Source organism: Urtica dioica, chromosome 8, assembly GCF_054948205.1.
Source record: "Urtica dioica subsp. dioica isolate 48M chromosome 8, U.dioica_male_clone48M_v1_H2, whole genome shotgun sequence".
NCBI lineage: Eukaryota > Viridiplantae > Streptophyta > Magnoliopsida > Rosales > Urticaceae > Urtica > Urtica dioica.
Window position 1 is genome coordinate 8867295 of NC_142763.1, and position 24476 is coordinate 8891770.

General features: G+C 35.7%; 3 protein-coding genes across 3 annotated transcripts; all 3 read right to left on the bottom strand.

The window, feature by feature from the left end:
• Positions 1–10500: 10500 nt before the first annotated feature.
• LOC149387883 (uncharacterized) lies at positions 10501–14527 on the bottom strand. Its single transcript, XM_089624239.1, has 8 exons — positions 14187–14527; positions 13707–13815; positions 13442–13616; positions 12756–12900; positions 12070–12199; positions 11783–11957; positions 10929–11051; positions 10501–10801 (listed from the first exon to the last, which is right to left on the bottom strand). Exons 1-8 carry the CDS (start codon positions 14456–14458, stop codon positions 10761–10763), a joined length of 1170 nt encoding a protein of 389 aa, XP_089480365.1. The 5' UTR covers positions 14459–14527; the 3' UTR covers positions 10501–10760.
• Positions 14528–16995: 2468 nt separating this feature from the next.
• Positions 16996–20159, bottom strand: OTP51 (endonuclease). The gene is made up of 2 exons (XM_089624037.1): positions 19621–20159; positions 16996–18979 (listed from the first exon to the last, which is right to left on the bottom strand). Exons 1-2 carry the CDS (start codon positions 20119–20121, stop codon positions 17114–17116), a joined length of 2367 nt encoding a protein of 788 aa, XP_089480163.1. The 5' UTR covers positions 20122–20159; the 3' UTR covers positions 16996–17113.
• A 1945-nt stretch (positions 20160–22104) lies between these two features.
• On the bottom strand, positions 22105–22632 carry LOC149387885 (putative E3 ubiquitin-protein ligase RHY1A). Its single transcript, XM_089622267.1, has 2 exons — positions 22408–22632; positions 22105–22257 (listed from the first exon to the last, which is right to left on the bottom strand). Exons 1-2 carry the CDS (start codon positions 22630–22632, stop codon positions 22105–22107), a joined length of 378 nt encoding a protein of 125 aa, XP_089478393.1.
• Between the last annotated feature and the right edge of the window lie 1844 nt (positions 22633–24476).

Below are 24476 nucleotides of genomic sequence, written 5' to 3' on the forward strand. Positions count from 1 at the left end.
ACTGAGTGACAAGGGCAAGGATAGCTCTTATAGATCTGTGTTTAACCACCGGGGAGTAGATTTCATTATAATCTATTCCCTCCTTTTGTGTGAATCCCTTTGCCACCAACCGAGCCTTTAGCCTTGGTTCTTCAACACCGGGAATGCCTTGTTTGACTTTGTAGATCCATTTGGATCCAACAAGCTTCTGTCCAGGTGGGATATTGACAAGAATCCAGGTTTTGTTTTCTTTGAGAGAATCAATCTCTTCTTCCATGGCTTGCTTCCATTTCTGAGATAACTTGCATTGCACGGCTTCTCTATAATTTCTTGGTTCCTCATTCATGAGATCTGAGCTTACCATGTAGGCATATGCCACAATATCCTGCACATCATAGTCATCAGGAATGTTAGAAACCAGATATCCACACCTTTCAGGTGGTCTGATTGCCCTTCTTTGTCTATCCCTGACAAGCTGATAGGACTCAATCTCTCCTTGATCATGAACAACTTCATCTGGTTCATCATCTTGTGCCTCCTCAGGTTGGTCATCTGCGTTTTCATCATTTCCTTGGACTTGATTTTCTGGTTGTTGATCTGCTTGAAGCTCCACCTGAATGCTTGAGTCTTGATTCTGATCACTTTCTTCAAGAATGTCTATCTGCTCCTCTGACATTCTGCCTTGAAAATCATCTTCATTGAAGATTACGTCTCTGCTGATAAGGGACTTCTTGTGACCAGGTTCTGTGCACCACAATTTGTAGCCCTTGACTCCTTCAGGATATCCTATGAAGATGCATTTCAGTGCCCTGGCATCAAGCTTTCCTTGCTTGATGTGAGCATAGGCTGTGCATCCAAAGACTCTCAGTCTCTTGTAATCAGTAGGGTGTGTGGACCACATTTGCATGGGAGTCTTCATGTTGATGGCCCTTGATGGACATCTATTTTGGAGATAGCTTGCTGTTGAAACCGCCTCAGCCCAGAAAGTTCTTGGCAGCTTGGCGTGTATGAGCATGCATTTAACCCTTTCCATAACTGTCCTGTTATACCTCTCAGCAAGGCCATTTTGCTGAGGTGTGTTTGCCACTGAATGGTGTCTCTGGATACCAGCTTGCCTACAAAAATCGTTAAACTCCAGGGCACAATATTCTAAACCATTATCTGATCTAAACCTTTTGAGTTTCTTTTCAGTTTGATTTTCTACCAAGATTTTCCAGGATTTGAAGGTTTCAAAAGCTTGGTTCTTATGTGACAGAAAATAAACCCAAACTCTACGTGAAAAGTCATCAATAATGGTCATAAAGTACCTGTTACCTCCATGAGATCTTACCTTTGCAGGTCCCCATAAGTCTGAATGTGCATAATCCAAAACCTGTGTAGATGTGTGTACAGCCTTTGGAAATTTTGACCTGCTTGATTTGCCTAGTACACATTCTTCACAGAAATCAAAAGCAACAGGTTTATCTGTTCCAAACACACCTTGTTTTGCAAGTTCTATCATACCCCTAGAACTAACATGACCAAGCCTACAATGCCAAAGCTTAGAGACTTTGTTATCAGCAATATTAACATTGTGAGCAGAACCAGTGACCGTGGAACCCATAAGATAGTACAGACCATTCTTTCTTTCTCCTTTGATATAGGTTTTAGACCCCTTATAGACAGATAAAACACCATTCTCAGAAGCAAAGGAGAAACCAAGCTGCTCAAGCGTACCAAGCGAGATCAGATTGCGTTTCAGTTCAGGAATGTACCTTACATTTTGCAAGAGACGATCTTTACCATCGAACATCTTGATCCTTACGTTTCCTATGCCATCTACTCTGCACGATCCGTCATTTCCGAGCAAGACTTTGCCTTCTGGTTGAATCTTGAGATCTTCAAACCAGTCTTGATTCGGAGACATGTGGAAGGTACATCCGGTGTCGAGGATCCATGCCGAGGATGGTTGTGTAGAGGTGACGTTGAGAAGATCTGCTGATTCATAGCCTTTGTCTTCTACGACGGCTGTCTCGCCATTCTTGCCTGTGGTTTGGTTTCCTTTGCTGCGTTCAGGGCAATCTCGCCTGAAATGTCCCTCCTTGTGGCAGTGATAGCATTTGAGGACGACGTCTTTGTCTTGAGCTGGCTTTTTCTGTTCCTTCGACTTGTTCTTCGAATTTCGCTTGTCATGCTTTCCACGAATAGCCAGACCTTCTGCTTGAGTCTTCTTTTCAGTTCTTGATTCGCGTTCCTTTGATTTCAAGGCGATTTGGACTCCTTCGAGGGTCAGCGAGTCCCTGGCGTATTTCATCGTCTCGACAAATGTGGAGAAAGACTTTGGAAGCGCATTCAAGATGAGGATCGCCAGATCTTCATCTTTGACATCATTCACACCGATGTTACTGAGATCATTGACGATTCGATTGAATTCGTCAAGATTTTCTCCAATGGATTTGTCTTCAGAGAAACGAAAACTGTAGAGCCTTCCCTTGTGATGAACGCGATTCGAGAGCGTCTTTTTGATGTAGAGGGATTCGAGCTTCCGCCAAACGTCAATCGCCGTCTTTTCCTTCGACACTTCGCGCATTACTCTGTCACCGAGATGAAGAATAATGGTGCTGTAGGCGAGCGATTCAAGCTCTTCCTTTTCCGATGCTTCCATGGTCTCAGGTAGACCTTTTTCTGAGATTACCTTCGCGACTTTCATTTGCACCAGAATTGCCATCATCCTTTGACGCCAAATTCCGAAATCACTTTTCCCATCGAACCGATCGACTTCGATCTTGGAGATTCCCATTTCCTCAGTTGGCTCTGATACCAATTGTAGTGAATAACGCACCAGAGAACCTTCAAGAACAGAGTTCTTGCCTTCTGCGTTTTGACCTAGCCTAAGAGAAATTGGGATTATCAACAAAGAAAGTCGAACACACAGAATTTACCCAGGTTCGATCAATGTGATCTACTCCTGCCTTTGCCTCTCTCTTCACTATCAGGATCAAATCGATCTCTTGTTACAATTGAGTGTTTTGCCAACTCACTGATCTTCAATTCTCAATGTGTTTCTCACTCTAATTTCTCTCTCTCTGAAAACTACTCAGGACCCTTCTATTTATAATACATAGAAGTAATAATCCTGTTACAACCGTTTAATTAGACTTACACCTAACTAACTTCTTACTTACGTAACCCGAAGATCCAACGGCACAGCTTCAGGGAGAGCCAGATCTGACGGCACAGAAACAACCATGAAGCTTAGATCAAGCCCCACAATATATATATACACACATATATATTGTAATGTTTTATATTTATTTGTAGAACACACATTTCTTATTAAAGAAAAATATAAATTTGATAAAATATAAGAAAAATACATCTAATTAGTTTATTTACCTCAATACTAAAAAATAATATTAGAAAACTTTGTTTGCTTTTCACCTTTTTATACAAGAAATACTCATCGGTTTGATAAAATCCCATTTTCATTCACAAATTCACACACTCATTTTAAAAAAAACACACACACACACACACACACACACACACACACACACACACACACACACACACACACACACACACACACACACACACACACACACACACACACACACACACACACACACACACACACACACACACACACACACACACACACACACACACACACACACACACACACACACACACACACACACACACACACACACACACACACACACACACACACACACACACACACACACACACACACACACACACACACACACACACACACACACACACACACACACACACACACACACACACACACACACACACACACACACACACACACACACACACACACACACACACACACACACACACACACACACACACACACACACACACACACACACACACACACACACACACACACACACACACACACACACACACACACACACACACACACACACACACACACACACACACACACACACACACACACACACACACACACACACACACACACACACACACACACACACACACACACACACACACACACACACACACACACACACACACACACACACACACACACACACACACACCTTCCTCAAAAGTTTAAAATAGATTTTCTTAAGTTTTATCACGTTTGAGATCCAATTTTGACATGAGTGTACATTGAAATACTGATAATGGACAAGTGTGTTTTATCTGATTTATATTTTTAATTACATTTAAAAAATTACCTTTACCAGTAGGTCCAGTACCATCATTGTTTTAAATAAATTGGAGTTAAATAAATTAGATTTAAAATGATCCATAAAAAGATGATTTGTGTTACTGTTACCTTCATTATTGGTTACACCTAAACTATATGGGCTGTGAAACACTGGCCCTACTAATACTGTATTATTTGCTTACACATCTTTCACGTGATGACCACAAGTTCATCTTCATGGAATTTTTGGTGACTTCTTCACTATCTTTTTGGTTCTTAACATTCATTACATTTTGTTTTTATTAATCTTTGGGTTCCTTTAAAAAGGTGGAATCTCTTCTTACAGATATTATTGGAGGTACGACCGAACGAACTTGTACTATTTTTTTACTTTCAATTTTTTGAGAGGTTCTTTTTGTAATTTACTCCTGAGATATTTGTGTCTTACTGTAATTTATATATCTTTGAATGCCATATTGGCATGTTTATAATATCTTGTTAAGCAGTTCTGCTGCTTGTTAATTTGAACTCCTTTTTCTAACCTTTTCTTTGTACTTCTTCTTGCACTAGCTTATAAGTTAATTACAAAAATTTTAAAAATATTGATAAGAAATCAGTAAATGCAATTATTAATCAAGAAAATAAACTGCACTTGCTGAGATTAAATTGACGGTATTGGCTACTGTCTAGAATGCACACACCATATATCTACTATTTATATATTTCAATATAATTTCTTGGTAACTATTTCAAAATGTGACGAATGCTAAATGTATTAGACTTTGTTTTCTTGTATGCTACTATTAGAAGAAAAAAAATCGATCACTATTCATAAACTATTAAGGTAAATTGTTGAGTCTTTTATTATTATTATTATTATTTACAATGTTTCACCGAAATTTCCATCAACGTATGGTGAAACCATGGAAGAAACAACAATCGATCACAACAAGTAAAAAAAATATAATGTAATACATAATGGAAGATATAAATTGGCATGTGTGGTTAAAGTCGAAAAAATTGTCAAAACCGTATTAAATAGAGTTAAATATTTAAGGACAATATATTGTGACATGTCTGTATGAATATTTTACATGAAACTTTTATATATAAAATTCAATTTCTTTGACTATTATAGCATATAAGGGTGACAACATCGTAATGTTATATTTTTTTTATATGCATATAACGTGCATGGCCTAAGATTATGCATGTCTTGGTACTATGTACTGAGGCGGTTTGTTTTTTTTTTTTTTTTTTAAAAATAAATAAATAAAGCGGTTAAATTTACTCCATAAGAATGAGGATGAGATATTAAATATTTGAACACGTTATCTAATAAAATCAGATGAGCAACAGTGTGGCTTACAAGTAGATGACTATGATATTTGTTTGAAATGAGACAAAATAATATTGAAGTTGTTTTCATGTTTTCACTTTCAGCCACTAAGTGAAAGTTATCTCATTTAAAATATATTTTTATATGAATTTGCTAAGCACACATATTGAGGACAAATGTGCTTGACATCCATACATATTATGTATAGGTATATACATATATATGTATAAGTTGGACCACGATATTGAATTGAAGTATAGTTGAGTTGCTTTCATGAAAAAACAACATTATCAATAAATATCAACAACATATATAGTGTGCTTTTTCATGGCTTGCTTTATTCTCAGTTGAAGTTGAAAACCTATCAAAGCAATCAAACCCTCGAAAGCACAAAGAATCTTTCGGTGCCTGCATAGCAGAAACGTGTAACTATTGCCTTATTTTTATTTATTACTATTTCCTGAATTTTTTTTATTATTGCTTTGATAATTTAAGAAACTACGTCTATACATATTGATTGGAACTGCTTCCGTTTTTTTTTTGGTGTATTATTAGATTCTTCTTGTTTGGTGAAGTAGATTGTATTAATTAGGGTATCTTTTTATTATATATTTTAGAAAAAAAGGTTCTTCCCTATCTATATACTGTATATATATATTCATTTATTATGTTCCACGATGGAATCATTATCTTTTTGTTGTTGTTGATAGTATCCAATGACTCTAAAAATACAAAAAGAAAAGGTAAACTCTTGAATCTTCTTACTCTTTTATCATTTATCATTTTCTTCATATTTTGATGGTCTATAGTTAGATAGGCATCTGAAGAAAAAAAAATCTATTTTAAATAAGTAACTAAAAGACTGGAATTTTAAAAAGATATAATGTACTGTTTTATGGAGTTTATATCAAGTGTGGGAAGGGAAAAATATTGAGTATAATTGTTAAAGTAACATGATTAAATTGAAACAAGCTAGCTATAACTTATCATTAATTAAAATGTTTTTTTATTATCATATATGCGTTACAATTCAATAAGAATATCAACAATGTTTAACGATAATAATTTTATTTTGTTTTCAGGATTGATTGTTGTCATTAAATTACAAGACATGCATTAACGCTACAACTAAACATTAGCTAGTTGTTTTTAACGATAACTTTTCCAGAAGCTAAAACACAAGCTTTTGGTTCCACCTCTCTCTCTCTCTCATACAAACACAAGCTTTTGCTTTTCGTTTCAGTCAGACTCATATAAACACAAGCTTGACAAATGGCATGACATACGTGGCAGTAAGAGGAATCTGTTCGCCGCATTTCAACGGCTGAGCTTCCACATTCTTCATAGATTGGTGGGTCCCACCTCTCTCTCTCTCTCTCGTCGGTTTTGGTTCATCCATTTACTACTTTTGTGCGAATGACGTTTTCATGGAAATGTTGGGTTAAGGGCAGTACAGTAGTGTTAGTGTCCCACTCCTTTTAAAGCATGCACTTTTTATTGCATATATAATATGAGTGCATGATCAACTCTACACCATATGAGTACATCACCTATTATATATATTTTTTTTTTTTTTTTTTTTATCTTGATATCGACAAAGGCTGTTATATAAAATTACTTTGATATATGAAATTATCCAATATATACACATCAAACTATTTAGCTTAGTTCATAGTTTCAGTACATATGTATGAGAGTTTATCAAGGTATTATAAAAAAGTTGTTAAAATTTGCCATACACTACTTAGACCACCATCTCTAACCCAAAAACTAAAAAAAATACAATTTTTTTATACTTCAAAATACAGTTTCTATCAAAACAAACAGTATTTCATCTTCAACCCAATACACAATTTTTAACACCAAAAAAACATATTTTTCATAACTCTATTATGTTAATAATTTTAACAATTCTATTTATTACACTACAACTTTAAATTATTTAACTTGTATACTTTGAATCCAATATTATTATATTTAAAAAAAAACTTACATTACATATAACATGTATTTATTTGGTTCAAAATTTAAAAACTAACATTATACAAAAATACTAAATATTTATTTATTTATATGTGTATGTTATGCTATTTATTTTCTGGTTTATTTGCAATGAAAATTAATATTTTAATGAATTTTTTAGTGCTTTATTTTCTATCACTTGTCAAGATAAATATATATATATATATATATATATATATATATATATCAAATTAGAATAAACTAAAATAATTTCATATGTAATTTTGTAATAGAATAATTCAATTACACACAAATATATAATTATAATAAATATTGTGGTTGATTTATAATTAAATAAAGTAATTTATTTTAATAAAATTTCACTCCAAAATGGAGCAGAATGAAATAGTGAAACTTCATATTTAGAGTATTACTATTCCCCCATTCCATTAGGGGTTAGGTTGGAGCAAATTCAACCCCATTATGTCTCACCCCACTTCATAATGGAGTGAGTTGAATATCTCTTAGGATAGTTAAGAGTATTATTTTCAAGCGAAAGATAGCGAAAGAAAAGGGAGGCTAGATGATATTATATATATAAATATAAAGGGACTGAAGTTTTTCCATATAAAATGAAAATAACTATTTACATAATATTAAAAATGTAAAACAATAAAAATTGATACTGTAATTTGTTAGGTATTGCATTATTTTTCTTTCTATTTTTTATTTAGATTTTGATAAAACCAAACTTACTCAATGGTATAATGAAGCCCATTTGAAACAATTAATAATAGTAATAAAAAAAAAGCACGTTGAAACTCATCAAAATGATCCGGGTTATATCGCAAAAAGAACATTTAGAGCATCTTTAATGGTGCAAAAAGAGGGACTTGTTAGCAATTTTGAAAAGTTTAAGCTATTAGCTTAACCATTGTTGCACATTTTAACTATTTGCTTGGTAGAGCAAATTAGCTCTATTAACAAATTGGCTCTAAACTAAGCTAATGGGTCCCACTTATTTTTCAACCAATGAGAATGCAATAAAATGTAAAAAAAAAAAATATGGTTAATGTTTAAGCAATAAGATGGAGATTGACTTACCATTAAAGAGCAATGTTGCTTAAAAAAATTATACCTTAAAAAATTGATTTGACAAATTAAGCTAATGTACTATTAAAGATGCTCTAAGCCATATGATTATTACTAATTTATTTTTCTAAGTCAAAGTTTCTATGAAACTATGAAGAGATGTGTTATGTGTATATGTTTTAATATATGCCGTCAACGATATTGACATATCATGATGACCAATTTCTTGGATATGAGAAATTGTTTGCGCATTCTTTGAGAGCATCCATTATGAGAGTCAGCCATACAATCATGCCCTCGTGCCCTAAGTAGCTTTTGTTTATTTATTAAAAAATGAGCTATATGCTACTACATAGAATTCTTGTTTCCAATTTTATAATGACATTTCTTGTTTCCAATTTTATATATCTAGAGATGTCATATAAAATTGGAAACAAGAATTCTATGTGACTAATTGACACCTCGTCTCTTAAGTATTTTTTTTAATTCATTTTTTTTATGTGATTACGTTTTTGTTGTTGATATATATCAATGAGACTCGAGATTGAATTCGTTTGTTGCATGTTTGAACTTGACTCACGCATATAAATATTTATTTTTAAGAACCATATGCATCTCTCGAACATTTTGAAGGTCTTTCACATGCATAATATTGCATGATACGACAATTCTGCGCACCGAGACAAATTGAAATCTAGAAAACAATAAACATTAACAACTATTTCTACAAAGAATGTGTCTGAGGGAGATAAATATCGAAAGATAGTGATAGAAATTCTCTAAACCTAACCCGATGAAATTGTGTACAAGTGACGAGAAACGACAAGAAATCGCGACTCTTCAATAAATGACAACTACTATCCAACAACACTATAGTTGACCAAACGACACAAGTGTTGGTGTAAACAACACAACTATTGGTCCAAACGACGTGTCGACCATTGGTATAACAATCACCAAATCACCACATCGAGAATTGACGCACAAACCGCGATGTTGCCTATCTCATTCAAGTGCTCCAACAAAATGCTACTAGTGTCTCCACGCAGTGTTTCATACATAAGAAGCTCTTCTTCTCCATATATTTTCTACGTGAGACTCAATCTCACACAACTCTTAAACACACAATACTTTTGACAATTAGTGAACAAAATAATATAAAAAAAAAAAAAAAAAAAACTACATTTAGTCTTTGAACTTTGTGAATTGTGACATATTGAAATTATTATTATTTTGCGCCAACAGTCCATTAACTTAGAATATCAACACGATGGCCTTTTAGCATGATTTTCATTTTTTTGGATGCTATCTTAAGTTCGACCTGAGCAACTTTTTTTTAAGGTAGTGGTAAGTTGGTGTAGTCTTTATAAAATATAGTTACTAATATAATTGGTGGGAAAAACCGAGAAAAGACGTTTCGTTCCGTGATCCAACAAAACCCCTCCATACAAAAGTCAAAAACTAGAAACATCATTTTCATTCACAAGATACCAAAGACTTGAAAAATAAAGCCTAATAATGTACAGGGACTGGGCATTGACCAAAACTAGTACTAAACGGAAGCTTGTAAAAAAAAAAAAAAATTAGAATGTTTTCCTGAAGAAAACTTCAAAAAGGTATTAAAGGACCAAGGAATTCCTGGACCAAAATAATAGAAAATAAATAAATTAAATAAAAATTAAATTTGTAATGGGACATCATAATCGTTGTCATATAAAGCAAAAAATTCAGATGGAGAACTCCTTGCATGTATCGTAAGTATACTGTTTAACTTATTGACCAACTCTTCACCAACTTTGCGAAGATAAGTTCCATAATTGAATATTAATGTTAATAGTCCCTTTCATCCTAAACATTATAAAACCACAAAGCAACTAGAATACAGTACCCACTCAAAAAGGGTTAGATGGACGGTTTTGAAAAAAGAAAGGTAAAAAAAAAACCTGTAACTTGCAAGTGCCAATACATTAAAACCTTTTGTTTCCATTTGCAGAGATGTTAGGACATAAAAACTACCGGGTTTCAGTAGATGATTAGCTTTGACCAAAAATGGGGCGCCTCAAAGGATCACGTCTATATACAGAAGCATGACAAACTCTCATTGTTCTGGCTTTGACAAAATGAGCAGTCAGAAGCTTTGAGACCAAGAAGCCACGGAAAGTGTCTACATCGAATAGCTCTTTTAACTTGTTGTCACAGATTATTCTTCTCTTTTTCTTCTTGCTTAAGTTCATCTGAATCGTTCATAAAGTAATTGTAATTTCTATTATTATTAAAAAAAAATTACAAAGCAAAATGTGGTTGGATGGGTAACTTTACCGAACATCTAGTAACCTGAAAGTAATTAATAATTATATTTACCTTCATCATCATCATCATCATCTTCTTCTTCTTCTTCTTCTATTTCCTCTGCTTCCTCCTCTTCCTCCTCCTTTACTTCCTCTTGTTTCAGCTGTTTCTCACTTTGGGAAGAGTTCTCTGTAGCTGTTACATTATAAGATAACAAATCTGATTTCAGCATCCAAAAACTAAACAAAACTAAAAAAAATCAGACAGGTATCTACTGCAGAGAGTAAAGAATGACCAAAGAGGTTACAGAATACGAAAGTGTTGAGAAATGAATGATGTTAAACCTAACTTGGATCAAAGTTGCTGTGAATTGACTGGTCCCTAGCAGCAAATATAATCAGAAAAAAACGTGAAAATTGCACATTCTTATCTCAAGGGGCATTAGTCACAAGTTAGAAAGTTCATGCATACGGATCTTTTTCAATCAAGAAAAGATAAATTCCTGGGTAGTATGAGAAGGAAAACTAGATAAGTTGTGTGGAGGTGGTTAACAAACTACTACTGTGATGATGGATAATTTCCAAGTAATATATAATACAAAAACTTAGGAAACTAACCCACTTAGACTTTCGGAATTGCTGTTTAGCCAACCTTTGGTAAATATTAGGTAAATAGCCACAGACTTGACGTATTTACACGTTTTTATTTCCCTTTTTGTTGTTGCAGTTAAGCTTTTTGAACGTGTAAATAATGACTTATGGCTATTTACCAAAAACTTACTAAAAGTTGGCTAAATAGCAAACCAGCTAATAAGGCTATATATCTAATGAACCCTATATAATATAACCCTCATAAGCATAGGAAGCTGATATATATATGTGTGTCTCTCAAGACATTGAAAGGAAAAATATTGTTCAAGAAGATACCATCTGCTGCATTCAGTGGCCATATGTGCCTGGTTAGGGCTTTATTCATTTGAAACATGTTGATCTTATCCACGTTAAATAGGGAACGCAATTGCTTGTCGCATAGTATGTTTCGTTTATTCTCCGGCTCTTGTAACTGATTCTCCCTGATATAGCTCCAAAGTCTCTTGACAACCTGATCAGACAGAAGTATATTTAGAAGTTAAAATACAAGACAAATTGCTCATAGCAAGGAAAGCATCGGAGAATTATCTTGAAACTAGCAATTAAATTTTTTGCCACAGTACCTCTGTTCTTGCCAGTTGAGTCTCGCCGGTGAATGTTTGAAGCTCTGGAGAGAGGCTGCATACTTTAGTAAAGCCACCGCCGCCGCCGCCACTTCTCTTTTTAACGGCTTTCCCCTCCTTAGCAGACTTACTTTATGAGGCACAGGTACCCAATTAGGAAGTAAAAAAAAAATCAAGATTAACAAAATAATTAGCCGGATTGGAATAGTAGAGACAAAAACTAGCTACGGCGATAAAAACCCAATAGTCTAACAGTCAAGTACCTGTAAGATTTTATCATATATTACCAAAATTATATAAAGAGGCAAAATTATCATCGACGGTAATGACAAGCAATAAATGGCACGCTGAAGCTAGTGAGATGGAGGTGAAGCTTTTAGCAGAAGTTAGAGAGAGCTTGCGGTGAGTGATATTTTTCAAAGACACTCTTTAGTTTAGACAAAGTCAGTGATGGTCACTCCAAAGGTTATGATACTCAACCACGAACCTTTTGCTAATGTAATCCAACTTTTGAGGGTATAATTAAGTGAAGAATCGCTTCAACATATTTTCAAACAATATCCACATAACACTCGCAATAATATGTATTGTTGAACTTAAAAAAAAAAAAAAAAAAAAAAAAAAAACCCTGCAAGAATGATGTGGAAGAGCAGTTGCTTCATTTAACCAAAATGAAAATGACTCACCCTGCTTTCCTTTTTCCTCGCCGTGGTCTATCTTTTACCCCATTATCTTCTTTCTTCTTATCTACCTTTTCTTTTTTCTCTGGTTTACTGTAATCTACATCAGACTGCTCACTCTCTTCTGCCCTTTCCTTGTGCTTTAGATATTCTGATTTTTCAAGTTACGGTGTTAAAATTCCAAACACCATGGATCTTCACGACAGCACTAAACGTAAAATGGCAAGCAGCATTACAATAACTATGTTGAAGGAAACATGTAAAGATTCAGTTTCGAAGCTATTAAATAAAAGCTAAGTTGAAATTTCAAGATTTTCTGTTGCACAACCTAAGAAGCTTACTGTGGTTGAAACTTTTCTTTCTTAAATGCTCGTTCATTCTTTCCTACACGTTTGTTAGGGATGTCTATAGAAACGAGACATCACAGATTTTTACATAATTTGTATTCTCCTACTGTGATTTTTTTTTATTATTTAAAGTGTTCCATCAGCTTCTTTCTTTACAATTCTCAATTATTAAATGTTACTTTCTATCTCATGTTCCTATGTAACCCATATGTTAAAAAGAGAGGCTCAAAAGAGGAACTACATGACTTTTAACAAGAAAATGAAACAAAAATATATTTGCATATTGTGCTTTCAAATCATCACTAGAAAATGAAACAAAAAAAAAAAACACCATCTTAGTCATACCCTCTTCTGTGCTCAAAGGCCAAATGTGCTTGGCTAGAGCTTTATTCATTTGAAACATGTTGATAGTACTGACTCGGAAAAGGCCACGCAAAGGTTCATCACAAAGAATATTTTTCCTATTCTTTGGATCCTGTAAATCATTTTCTCGGATATACGACCACAATTTCTTCACAACCTGGAAACACATAAAACCTGGGTATCAGAACCATTGAAACAGTTGACATACTAAAATATATAAGGTTTAATAGTATTTATTAGGCCAAACCTCTGGTCTGGACAGCTCTGTTTCTCCAACAAACTCTTGCAGCTTCGGAGAAAGACTACATAATTTATTGAACCCGCCTCTCTTTTTTACTTTGCCCTCCTTGCTTGACCTATTTGTTGATTTAAATCCCAATACATTAGTGAAAATACAGGTATCTAACATGCTTTGACAAATAATGATCAAATGAACAACCACTTTACAAGAACACAAACCAAATCAGCATTATGTTACCACCGATTTGCCAAGAACTGAATAAAGAAATGATTGAAGTTTAAATCTTTATCAGTAACTCTAAGCAAATACAAACAAATCATCCAAGCAAAAATCAATCAACATTATCACATACATTATACATACTATCCGCAAAAAAGGAATAAAGATAATGCATGTATTTGTCTCATTCGAATTTCAATTCACCTTTAATATCAAAATAAAAAAAATATAAAAATGATCGATCACGAAGAAGAAAAATACACAAACCGTTCTTTTACTCCGCCGTCGCTTTCTTCCTCGTCGCCGTTCGGTTCGCCATCTCCATCGCCATCACCATCGCCGCCGTCCTCTGGTTCGCCGGTTGCCTGAGATTCCAAGAAGGAATCGATTTGTTCGCGAATAAAGGACTTCCGGTCAGACAAATCGACGCCGAAGAGCTCCTCGAGCTGACGGCGGACCCCGCTGGGCGTGGTCTTGTCGAGGTCGGAGTTCCGAAGGATGTCCGTGAGGCGAGCAACAAGCTCCGAGTCCGACACCATGGCTAGGTCAAAGTTGAGGAATCTTCGAAGCAGAGAGAGAGAGAGAGAGAGGAAAGGGAAAAACGGAAACGGAGAGAGGAAGAAAAATATATATATGAAAGAAGGGAAAAAAGAGAAGGATTGAAGAAGAGAGGCGGGGATTGGGTGAGAAGGGTATTTTGGGTATTTTAATTGTAACTGTGCTTCCTCGTGTGCACAAAAATGTGTTCGAGACTCCGACACCTGATCTTTCTGTTTCGCTATTTTACCCCTTCTTTTGTCTTTTATGTTCTTCAACAAAATAATTATTAAGAAGTTTTTTCCTTAAATTTGTCATTGTTTATTTGGATTTTGGACCGGAAGGAATTTAGAAATGAAAATAAATTAGAGATTTATTTTTGCGTCAACTTTGTTAGGAAAAAAAATCATCGACATTGTCTCCTGAAGGGCCTTTGTCCGTTTTTTTTTTTTTCCTTCTTTTTTCATAACAGATTTGGTGATATTTATTTTCTTCTTATCTTATTCTTATCCAATCGTACATGTTTTCGCATTGTTTGTGAGTTTGGCGTCGTTCTTCTCTCACTGTTCTATCATTTTTCGTTTTTTTCTGTCGTCTCTTCAAATATTTTTCACTGCGCTCCTATCTTAAACAAATTTAATTTTTATTCAAACAAAAAATATGGCATGTAACATTCGTAAAAAAATATCATGCTTGTTAATATTTGTCATTTATTCGGAAAAATTGGTTTATGCTCTTTGTATTATTGTTGAGGTTGTTCACTTGTTCCGTCAACTTGCCCTCTAAAATAAGAAAGAAAAAAAATGAAAACGTTAAAAATGTTTAATAAATGTTTAAAAACCATATCAAGTTATGTCATTCTCTCAATATTATAACAGAATGTTGTTCATCAGTAATATTGTTAAGAAGCTGTTTCTACATCCACAGCCCTAAAAATGCAAATTCGGTTAATTTCGGTAAATTTAACTAAAAAAATTCCGTTAAAAGATTAACTTTTAACCTAAATTTTCCTAACTTCATTGATTTTCATCTTACACAGCCCTTGTATTTTCCATTGATTTTTTTATATTGAAAATGTTATGTTTTTTGCACGTGTTATTATTCCAAAATGGTATTTTAATAAATTATTATATTATTCAATAGATATGATGTATTTGTTAATTAAAAAGATAAAGTAACGTGATTATTTTTTAATCTTAGAATATCATAGATGAAAAATAAAGTAATAATTTAAATCAAGGATCGAACTACTCTTACCGATGTCGTATCGAACTCAAATTTTGCTGATATACTTTGATATACCAATGATTTATCGTGGTACCCAAGAAAGTAAAAGGTGAACAATACCGATAAAATTATCATTACTGAAGAGCATTCAATGACAAATATTTATAAAAATTCATACATAACATAAGATAAAAAAAATGAAATAATTTCATAAATACTTAAAATAATTCAACATAAATCATACGAGTTCAACACAAATCCAACACAAACAAAATGAAATAGTTCAATATAAAGCACAAACAAAAATGAAAAAGTTCAAACCCAATCCACCAACTAACATAGTTCAACAAAAAACCAAAACCAATAAAATTAATACTCCGGATAAAACCCAAGGTAACGGACATACAATAATCATACTTATTGGTGCTCACCGCGCTTACCGCCGGTACGTAGTGCGGATTTGACGTCAGACTGCCAGAAAGCTTAAGGGTTCCACGGGATATGATGGTAAGCATCGAATATTGCTCACATCCGCGCCGAGAAGCTAACCCTAAAATCCCGACTCCTTTATGAATTTTGATTATGGGTTTCTCTTAAATACCATGATTTTTTTTTTTGGGAAAAAACCACTGAACCAAGCCGAGTTTCTTGAACCGAGAACCGGACCGTTTTCTGCCCAATTTTTCACGGTGTCGGGACTCTTCCAAACTCTGGTTTCCGTCCGATTCCCGTCCGGGTTTCACGGAATTTAAATCCTTGATTTAAAATTTTAAATGAATATAAAAGGACACAGAAATTATAAATAATAACCAAGTCTACCAGATATATTCATACACGCATGCGTAAAAATGGTTATTGTTTTTGTTGTCGTTTCTAATCGTGGGAATTCATCAACTCAGGATGTTCAACTAATTTTTACAACAATTAGTCAACAAAATAAATTCAGACCAGGTAATAGTTAGCCTCTCCCCGTATAACAGTCTGGTACTAATTATCAAATACCGCATTAAATCATAAAATTAGGTAACGTTAAGATAAGTACATAACGCATAGCAGGTATTGTGTTGAATAAAATCATCACGAAAGCATGACAAAATTTCATTTTGGTCAATTCTCATAACACAGCCTATACGTGACCTCTTACTTTTCATCCCAACTTGTTTACGTACCTTTTACTCCAAAAATGCAGTTATCTCCTTTACACGACTACACACATTCTTTGCTTGTTAAACTTTGTCCCAATCATCACTTTTAGAAAATAATGATAATGTACATAAATCTATTCTCTTAGGAGTCCCAGCTAAACAACTAATATTCCACTAAAAGTACAACAGCGTAGTTATTTCACTATCCTCGTTGGTCTCTGAATTACCAACTCAAAAACTTGGCTAGGATTGAATAATTTACAATTGGGTTTTATAATCCAAAACTCAATCTTCGTTTTCGCTGTGATCAGAAGAAGCCCCTTCGTCGGGCTCGGACCCGCTCTCGAATTCGACGCTTTCGTCTTTTGAGGCTTCACCGTTGGGCCTAAGAGTATCTTTCAACTCGACTAGCACATGAGGTTCCACAATCTTCCAGAACGACTCCGAATCTCTCCCGAGAAAGCCTATCCAAAACGTTCTTCCCTTTTTCTTGACCCGACAGTTCAAGGACCTAGAGGTCATGCTTTTTAGGACCCTTTCAAGGCCCGCTCGGCTTCCCTTGAGCTTCAAAAGAATATCTCCGGACGAGGTCCTATGGCCTCCGTACATGTACCAGTATGCGAGAGAGCACGGAGAGAGCCACCGGTGGATCAGCTTCGGGATCGCGGGCCGCTCTGAGGGCCAAAACTGGTCCGCGTAGAAATCGAAATGGTGACTAGACGCGGAGAAGAATCTATACGGCACGTCGTCGCTCCCATCGCTGACCTGGCACGATGGGTGTAACCATTCGTGGTACAAGTCGTATATACGCCTCTTCAACAGACCGTGAGAAACAGACTTCTCGTTGAAATCGAAATGGATCATGTTCTTCGTCCTCTTTTCATCCGATTCGATTCTCAGACCCCCTAACAAGAGGCCCACCAAAACCTCTCGTTGTTCCTTGCTTAGCTTAAGGGTCACGGGATTCAGAGCTCCCTTCTTTAGCAAGCTGATGACAGTTTCGACCTTTTCCTTCAATGATGCTTCGACTTCGTATTGCTTTTGGCACATCATGTTATAAATCTTCACCGCCTTTGCGTTCTCTCCAACTGATAAGTATCCCTGTAATATGGTGTTACACGACCGAGCGTTGATACCAACCGCTGTATTACTCTGCATCTCATTGAAGATCTCCTCTGCTCTATCAAACTTTCCGACTTTAATCAAAGAATCCAAGTGTATACTGTAAATTGTACGGCTTGGTTGACATTTCTCGAGGCACTGAGTGAAGGCTGACTCTACTTTGTCGTAAGAGCTTGAGTTGAAGTACATATTCATAATTGCAATGTAAGCTGGCGTGACAGGTTTCAAACCGCTTCTGATGAACTCATCCATGAGCGACTCTGCAAGTTCAATTTCTTTAGCTTTACACAAAATCTCCACAATTTTATGAAATGAAACGACGTTAACGGACCCCAAATACCCCTTCATCTCTCTGAATATCTCAAGAGATCTCTGGGGATTTCCGACCCTTGCAAAGACTTCCATTCGATAAACAAAAACCTGAGACGGAAGACCATTGTCAAGACGAAGAAGTTTGGACCAAGTAGCCTCTGATTCCTCCATATCTCCGTATCTTGCGCAAGCCCTTAAGACAGACACAAGAACTTCTTTGGTCTCCTCAAACCCTGCTTCTTTCATCTCTTTCCTCAGCTCGGTTAACCTTTCTTTGTCAATTGCGTCTTGATAGCTGTGAAGCAAAATTAGGCCGGTGTATATTTCCTTGTGTACATCAAGGCCAGTTGTTACAATATTGTGGAAGATAAACTCAGCCTGTTTCAAATAAAGTTTTGCGTCGCTTTCAGGTTTGCTCACGATAGCCTTGAACAGAGAATTGTGTAAGTTCAGCCGAGGCTGGTAACCGCCGAGCTGAATCATTCGATTATAGACGCTACATGCTTCCTCTAAGCAACCTTCGACGGGCACACTGAGATAAGCAACAATCAAGATGTGAAACGTCGATTCACTTGGGACACGACCCTGTTTGATTATGTCGTCAAATATCTCCCGGCACTTTGAGAACTTTCGCTCCTTGCCCATGTAATCCGCTAGCTTTGTGGCGAGAGCGAAATCGAAGCGATACCAACTGTGTTGCATCATCCATTTGTATACCTGCCGAAATTATAAGTGGGTAACAAAAGTCGGAAAGTGCAACAATAAAATAGGTCATGGAAATACTTGGATAGACCAAAAGTTGATATCCTAATGAGGCAATTTAGCATTCACTTCCCATGTGATTTCTTTTTATTTTAATATATAGATTTTTCTGTATTAGCCAAGCCAATACAAACCAATGCAGTAAGTTAAACTGTGCTATGCCACCAGATAGTTCAATAATAAATTGGTCATGGCAACATATGGATAGACCAAAAGATAAAATCCTAAAAAGGCAATTTAGCATTCACTGGCCATTTTTTTTTTCTATTTGAATTTTCAGTATTAACCAACAGAAACCAATGCACCAAGTTAAGCTGTGCTGTTCCACCATTTAGTTCCAGAACGCATCCACAATTCGTTTACCACTTTCCCTACCCATTCCATCATGAATCTTGTGTGCCAAGAAACACCCGAAGAACCAAGCAGAAACAAAAACCTAAGACTACTTCTCTTGCCCACACACGCATAACGTAAAAAGGGTGCGCTCGATCTCTTACACAATTCTTCCTCTCAAGACTATGAATTCATTCTCTCTTCTGCTAAGGCTATACTAATCTGTAGATAGAGTCCCGAAAAGAAAGAAGAGAAAATCATACCTTGAAACCAACTTCATTCTCGCGAATCCTCATACAATGCACGGCCAAGTAAGTGGCGTCCTCTTGCCTCACCCATTTCCTCTGCGCGTTAAGTATCCGAACCAGCGTGCCGGACTTATGCGCCGGTAATTCCTTGCACAGCCATGCCAGCTTCGACCTCCGCCACTGCTCCGGCAACTCGTCCAGGTCCTTCACTTCCAGCTCCGGCGATTCCAGGCGCTTCATTTCCACCGAATCGAACGCCTCGACGCCAGAACCTTCGGTCTCCGGTTCCCCTTCCAACTGCTGGACGGAAGCACTGCGAGCAGAGAATCGGCGGGGTTTGCCGAGTCTGCCGGTGGCGACGGTCGGAGAGGTGAAGATTGGGCGGCGGATAGAGAGCGGCGAGGCGTGGGAGGGAGTGGCGAGGACGACATGGCTGTGGTTAGGGTTAGGGTTTGAGGACGAGAGAGTGATTAGGGAAGGATATGAGAGATTTGGTTGAGGTCTGGTTATTAGCATTTCTTCAGGATGTGATGTGATTGATTTAGTTGGAGAGCGTAATGAACAGGAGAGAGAGAGAGGCGATATATATATATATATATATATATATATATATATATTATATATATATATGTATATATTTGTATATTGTCGTTTTCACGGCGGGAAATGAAACCGGGCCGAGAAGAGGCCCAAAAGTGTTTGGTGGAGTGGAGTGACTTTGGAGGCCCAATAAGAAAACCGATATTTCCATGGTTATTTTCTCTCTGCAAGAAATTACCGCTGCTAACAATATTCTTAAAAAGAATGTCGTGTTAATTAATTTAATTTCAGAAATATCGTTTTTATTCTGTTTTATTTACGTTTTTATTCATGTTGCGACTTAGATCTTTTCATTTCCCTCAATTTCATATTAGGTTCGCGAACTTGATTTTGTGGGTCACACCATTGTGTGAGCAAACCTTTTGTCATAATTTTTAGGATAACTTCATGGACACCATGCCTTCGATCGTGCCAATAATTTTTTTAAATTAAACACTCAAAGTGAGATTAAAAACACCCAAAGCTGCCACATATAGGATGGACGGCAAGACCAACACTTTACCTACATTTTGGGGAAGCCACTTTCCAATCCTGGAAAGACACATGGGCATCTTTCTTTGCGACAAAATAAAATAAAACAAAATAATAATAAATAAACATAGTGTTAGAATCATGATGAATCGCTATCAAATGTTCCATGTTATGAGAAAAGCACTATAAAGTTTCTAATTTTGGCCAACCCCTAATATCACACAACTCTACTACTAGCACTTACAAATTAAAATAGGTGTCACAAATAGGTCGGTCACTTTTTTGAAGTAAAAGAAAAAACGGGTGCGGATATGAAGCAATACCAATCATGGGGCTAAACCAAATTCACCCTCTCTTTCTTTGTTCATGTGAGTGGAGTGGACTATGATTTTTATTTATAACCCAGATCATTAATTTCTACGTGGAAGAAGGAGATAGGTCAATAAGACGAAGACGAGTATATTTTGTACTATATATTATAATTTAATGTAGGGTCGGCTAAACAACACCCATATTTTAAAATTATAGCTCAATTATTAACATATTTAGGAAAATAACCAATTTATAACCAATTATTAACAACATTTCAATATTCAAATAATACCCTTAGATTAATATTATTAACTATCATAGTAAATAATATCATCCATAACAAAAAAAAATTGTAAATCTAATTAACAATAACAAAAACTACATAAAACCTTATTTGTCGTAACAATAATAACAGTAAATCTTATTTACCGTAACAAAAACAATAGTAAATCTTATTTACCGTAACAAGAAAACAATATATCTTATTTACCGTAATAAGAACAAAAATAAATATTATTTACCGTAATAAGAAAAATAGTAAATCTTATTTACTATAACAAGAACAATAGTAAATCTTATTTACCGTAACAAGAACAATAGTAAATCTTATTTATCATAATAAGAACAATAGTAAATCTTATTTACTATAATAAGAACAACACTAAATCTTATTAACCATTCCAAGAACGACATTAAATTTTATTACATACATTTACATATTAACCATAACATTTTCTAGTTAATCTAAAAATAAAAGTATCAGAGATGAGAACAAGTTAATCTAACAGTAAATATGATTTACTAATTATTTATGTGAGCAATCGAGGACAGTAAATCGTATTAACCATTGAGATAAATCATTCGTTTCTAACAGACTCCCTTGCCTCACGTGATTCCGCTCCCGCCCCCACCAGCCAAGGACGCCAAAGACGTAAAAGTTATAAAAAACGGAAGAAAAAAACCCACCTCAAAAAACAAAGCGGCGGCGGCGGTTTCATCGGACAAAGATGTCACTTCCAACGGAACTCCTGAATCGTCTGAACCCGAAGCTCCCGTGGAGGCTGAGATGGATCGGAGACCCCTCAGCCTGTTGGCCTCACTCTCGGCGGCGAAGGATCAGAGACCTTTCAGCCTCTCGCGAAGCCGAGCCCTAGCCAGAAGCATGGCGCTGGGAAGCCTTTCGCTCGGACTCATCGGCGCCGGCGACCTCACATCCTCGTTGGAAAAAACTTGGCTCGAACTCTCCTTGAGCCAAAACGACCCGCACTCCTGAGCAACACAGCACGGACCAAAATTATCAGTAGCTATTTACGATAAGAATGACATAAATTGAGTGATCAATTTCTGATTAACATGACATATACTTTGAAGTCCCAAATTAATATCTTTGGAATTAAGAGAGAACTGATCGAGACAAACCTGGTGAGAAACACGGGTGAAGGAATTGCGAGAGTGAGGGTATCGCCGGAGAGGATCGCACCCGTCGGAATCGTGGCGGTAGAGATTCCGACGACTGTTCGCCGTCGGACTGTGCTTGAAGCTCCGAGTGTGCGGAGGAGGAGGAGGAGAATCGAGGCCGAGATCGATATTGCTCCGACCGATTTGAGACCTTCGATTGTAAAATAGCTCCGAATTGCTCGTCATGTAACAAAGAAGAAAAAGAAAAACACACAACCTCGCAGGAATCGATACAGTTTTGTAAAGCCCTAATTATCGACGATGCACCAGGCTTGGATCAGGCGGCAGAGAGTGTGGTTCGTGCCGGAGAATAGTCACTTCTCGATGCTTTCCCGGTCGTAGGTTATCCCGTGGTCACTGTCACAGATCTCTCATGATCTCCAGCGAGATTGGGCAGAGAAAAAATAGAGGCTGTTTATAAGATACATGCTTTGATGGAGACGCTGAATTTAGAGAAAAGGGCATTTTTGGTACTCGGTCTAATATTGGCTATTTAGCTAAATAAACTAATAGATTATCTACTATTTTAATATACCCTCTATAGTTAGGCTAGTTATTAACAAATCTCTTTAATGTATTATAGCTTCGTTTGACATAGGTGTCCTTTTGAAAAAAAAAATGCTTTAAACTCTTACGGTAAAAAAAACTGTTGTTTCTAAAAGAAGAAAGATATTTGATAAAATACTGTAAAATAATTGTAACTTGTAAAATATTTATAATAAATCAATAATTATTTATATAAAATATAATTAACGATAATAAGAAGATATTCTTAGGTATGTAAAAAATAAATCGAAGTGGATGTTTATAAATTGTAAAATATAAATTATAAATTTTGGTGACATCAAAAAAATTATTTGATAAAAGCATATAAATTTAATTAGAATTAAAATTTAATATAAGAGAATAAAAGAGTTGAAGAGATAAAATATAAGTAAAAAACAAAAGTTGCATCTAAAAAGCATCAAAATATGGCTTTTAGCTTTTTAGTTCAAATATTAAAAATTACTTTTAAACTTTAAAAATTAGTTTTAACAAACAGTTATATACGTTGTAGCTTTAAAAAAGTTAAAAGCAAGCTTCATAAGTAATGTCAAACAGCCTATATCATAGATGGATAAGAGAGAGGTCAATCTTTTCAAATCGACAGATGTACAGTGGCTGAAAGGGATTATGGAGATCATAGATGGGTTTTTATTGGCTCGTGTCGACTTCGCGTGGTCAAACAACAAGATCTTAACAACCTCATCATTAAGGAACAACACGGATCAAGCAATTTCCGAGATTGAGTGGCTTGGCCTTTCCAAAAGCAAGGTTGTTCAAATATACCATTTTAGATTCTAATCACTTAATGCTCATCCTTGATACTAAGTTGCGTCAAAACCTCCAACTCTGTTCAAATTCTTTGATGCTTGACTTTGTGACTCCTTGTGTGAGGTATGAGAAGCTTCGGGTAAATAGTTCAAACGTATGGCAAGTTTCAAGTTCGTCACGAAGGAGAATGTGATTAAGAAGGCGGTCAGGATGTGGAATTGATAGGTTTTCGGTTTCTACGAGGCTCGCATAAATTTTTTTGAGCAGCAGCGGAAAGAGATACATAATGAGAAGCTTACGGACGACTCTTTTAAACGTGAGACTTAAACAACACTACAAATGAAGGAGATGTACAAGAGGCAGAATATGATCTAGAAGCAAAAGATGCGAAAAGACTAGCTCACACTAAGATAAAAAAGCGCTCTTAAAAGCGACAAAAATCGCTTCTAAAAGTCAAAATTTTGCTTCTATACTTCTTTTAGAGTCGCTTTTAATACTCCGCTTATACAAGTCTGTTTCTTCTAAAAATCGCTTCTTAAAATTAGAAATACATTTTAGAAACGACACGTTGCCTCTGTTCTACTCTTGAAATACAAAGCTCTTCCAAGCAAAAAATTAGCCCTTTGGAGTGCCATCGCTTATGCTTCAATTGGCCAAGACCATTCATAGTGTTTGATAGGTGTCGTCACATCCACGTTTTAGGTCGCGTAGGCACA

Bases quoted from the DNA above. Each gene is read 5' to 3' on its own strand.
- LOC149387885 (XM_089622267.1), bottom strand. From the start codon at position 22,632: ATGACGAGCAATTCGGAGCTATTTTACAATCGAAGGTCTCAAATCGGT. The intron at 22,258-22,407 runs GTTTGTCTCGAT...TGTGTTGCTCAG, and splicing joins TCACCCGTGTTTCTCACCAG to GAGTGCGGGTCGTTTTGGCT.
- LOC149387883 (XM_089624239.1), bottom strand. From the start codon at position 14,458: ATGGTGTCGGACTCGGAGCTTGTTGCTCGCCTCACGGACATCCTTCGG. The intron at 13,816-14,186 runs GTTTGTGTATTT...ATCAACAAATAG, and splicing joins GACGGCGGAGTAAAAGAACG to GTCAAGCAAGGAGGGCAAAG. The intron at 10,802-10,928 runs GTAAATATAATT...TGAACGATTCAG, and splicing joins TGATGATGATGATGATGAAG to ATGAACTTAAGCAAGAAGAA.
- OTP51 (XM_089624037.1), bottom strand. From the start codon at position 20,121: ATGCTAATAACCAGACCTCAACCAAATCTCTCATATCCTTCCCTAATC. The intron at 18,980-19,620 runs GTATGATTTTCT...TAATTTCGGCAG, and splicing joins AGAATGAAGTTGGTTTCAAG to GTATACAAATGGATGATGCA.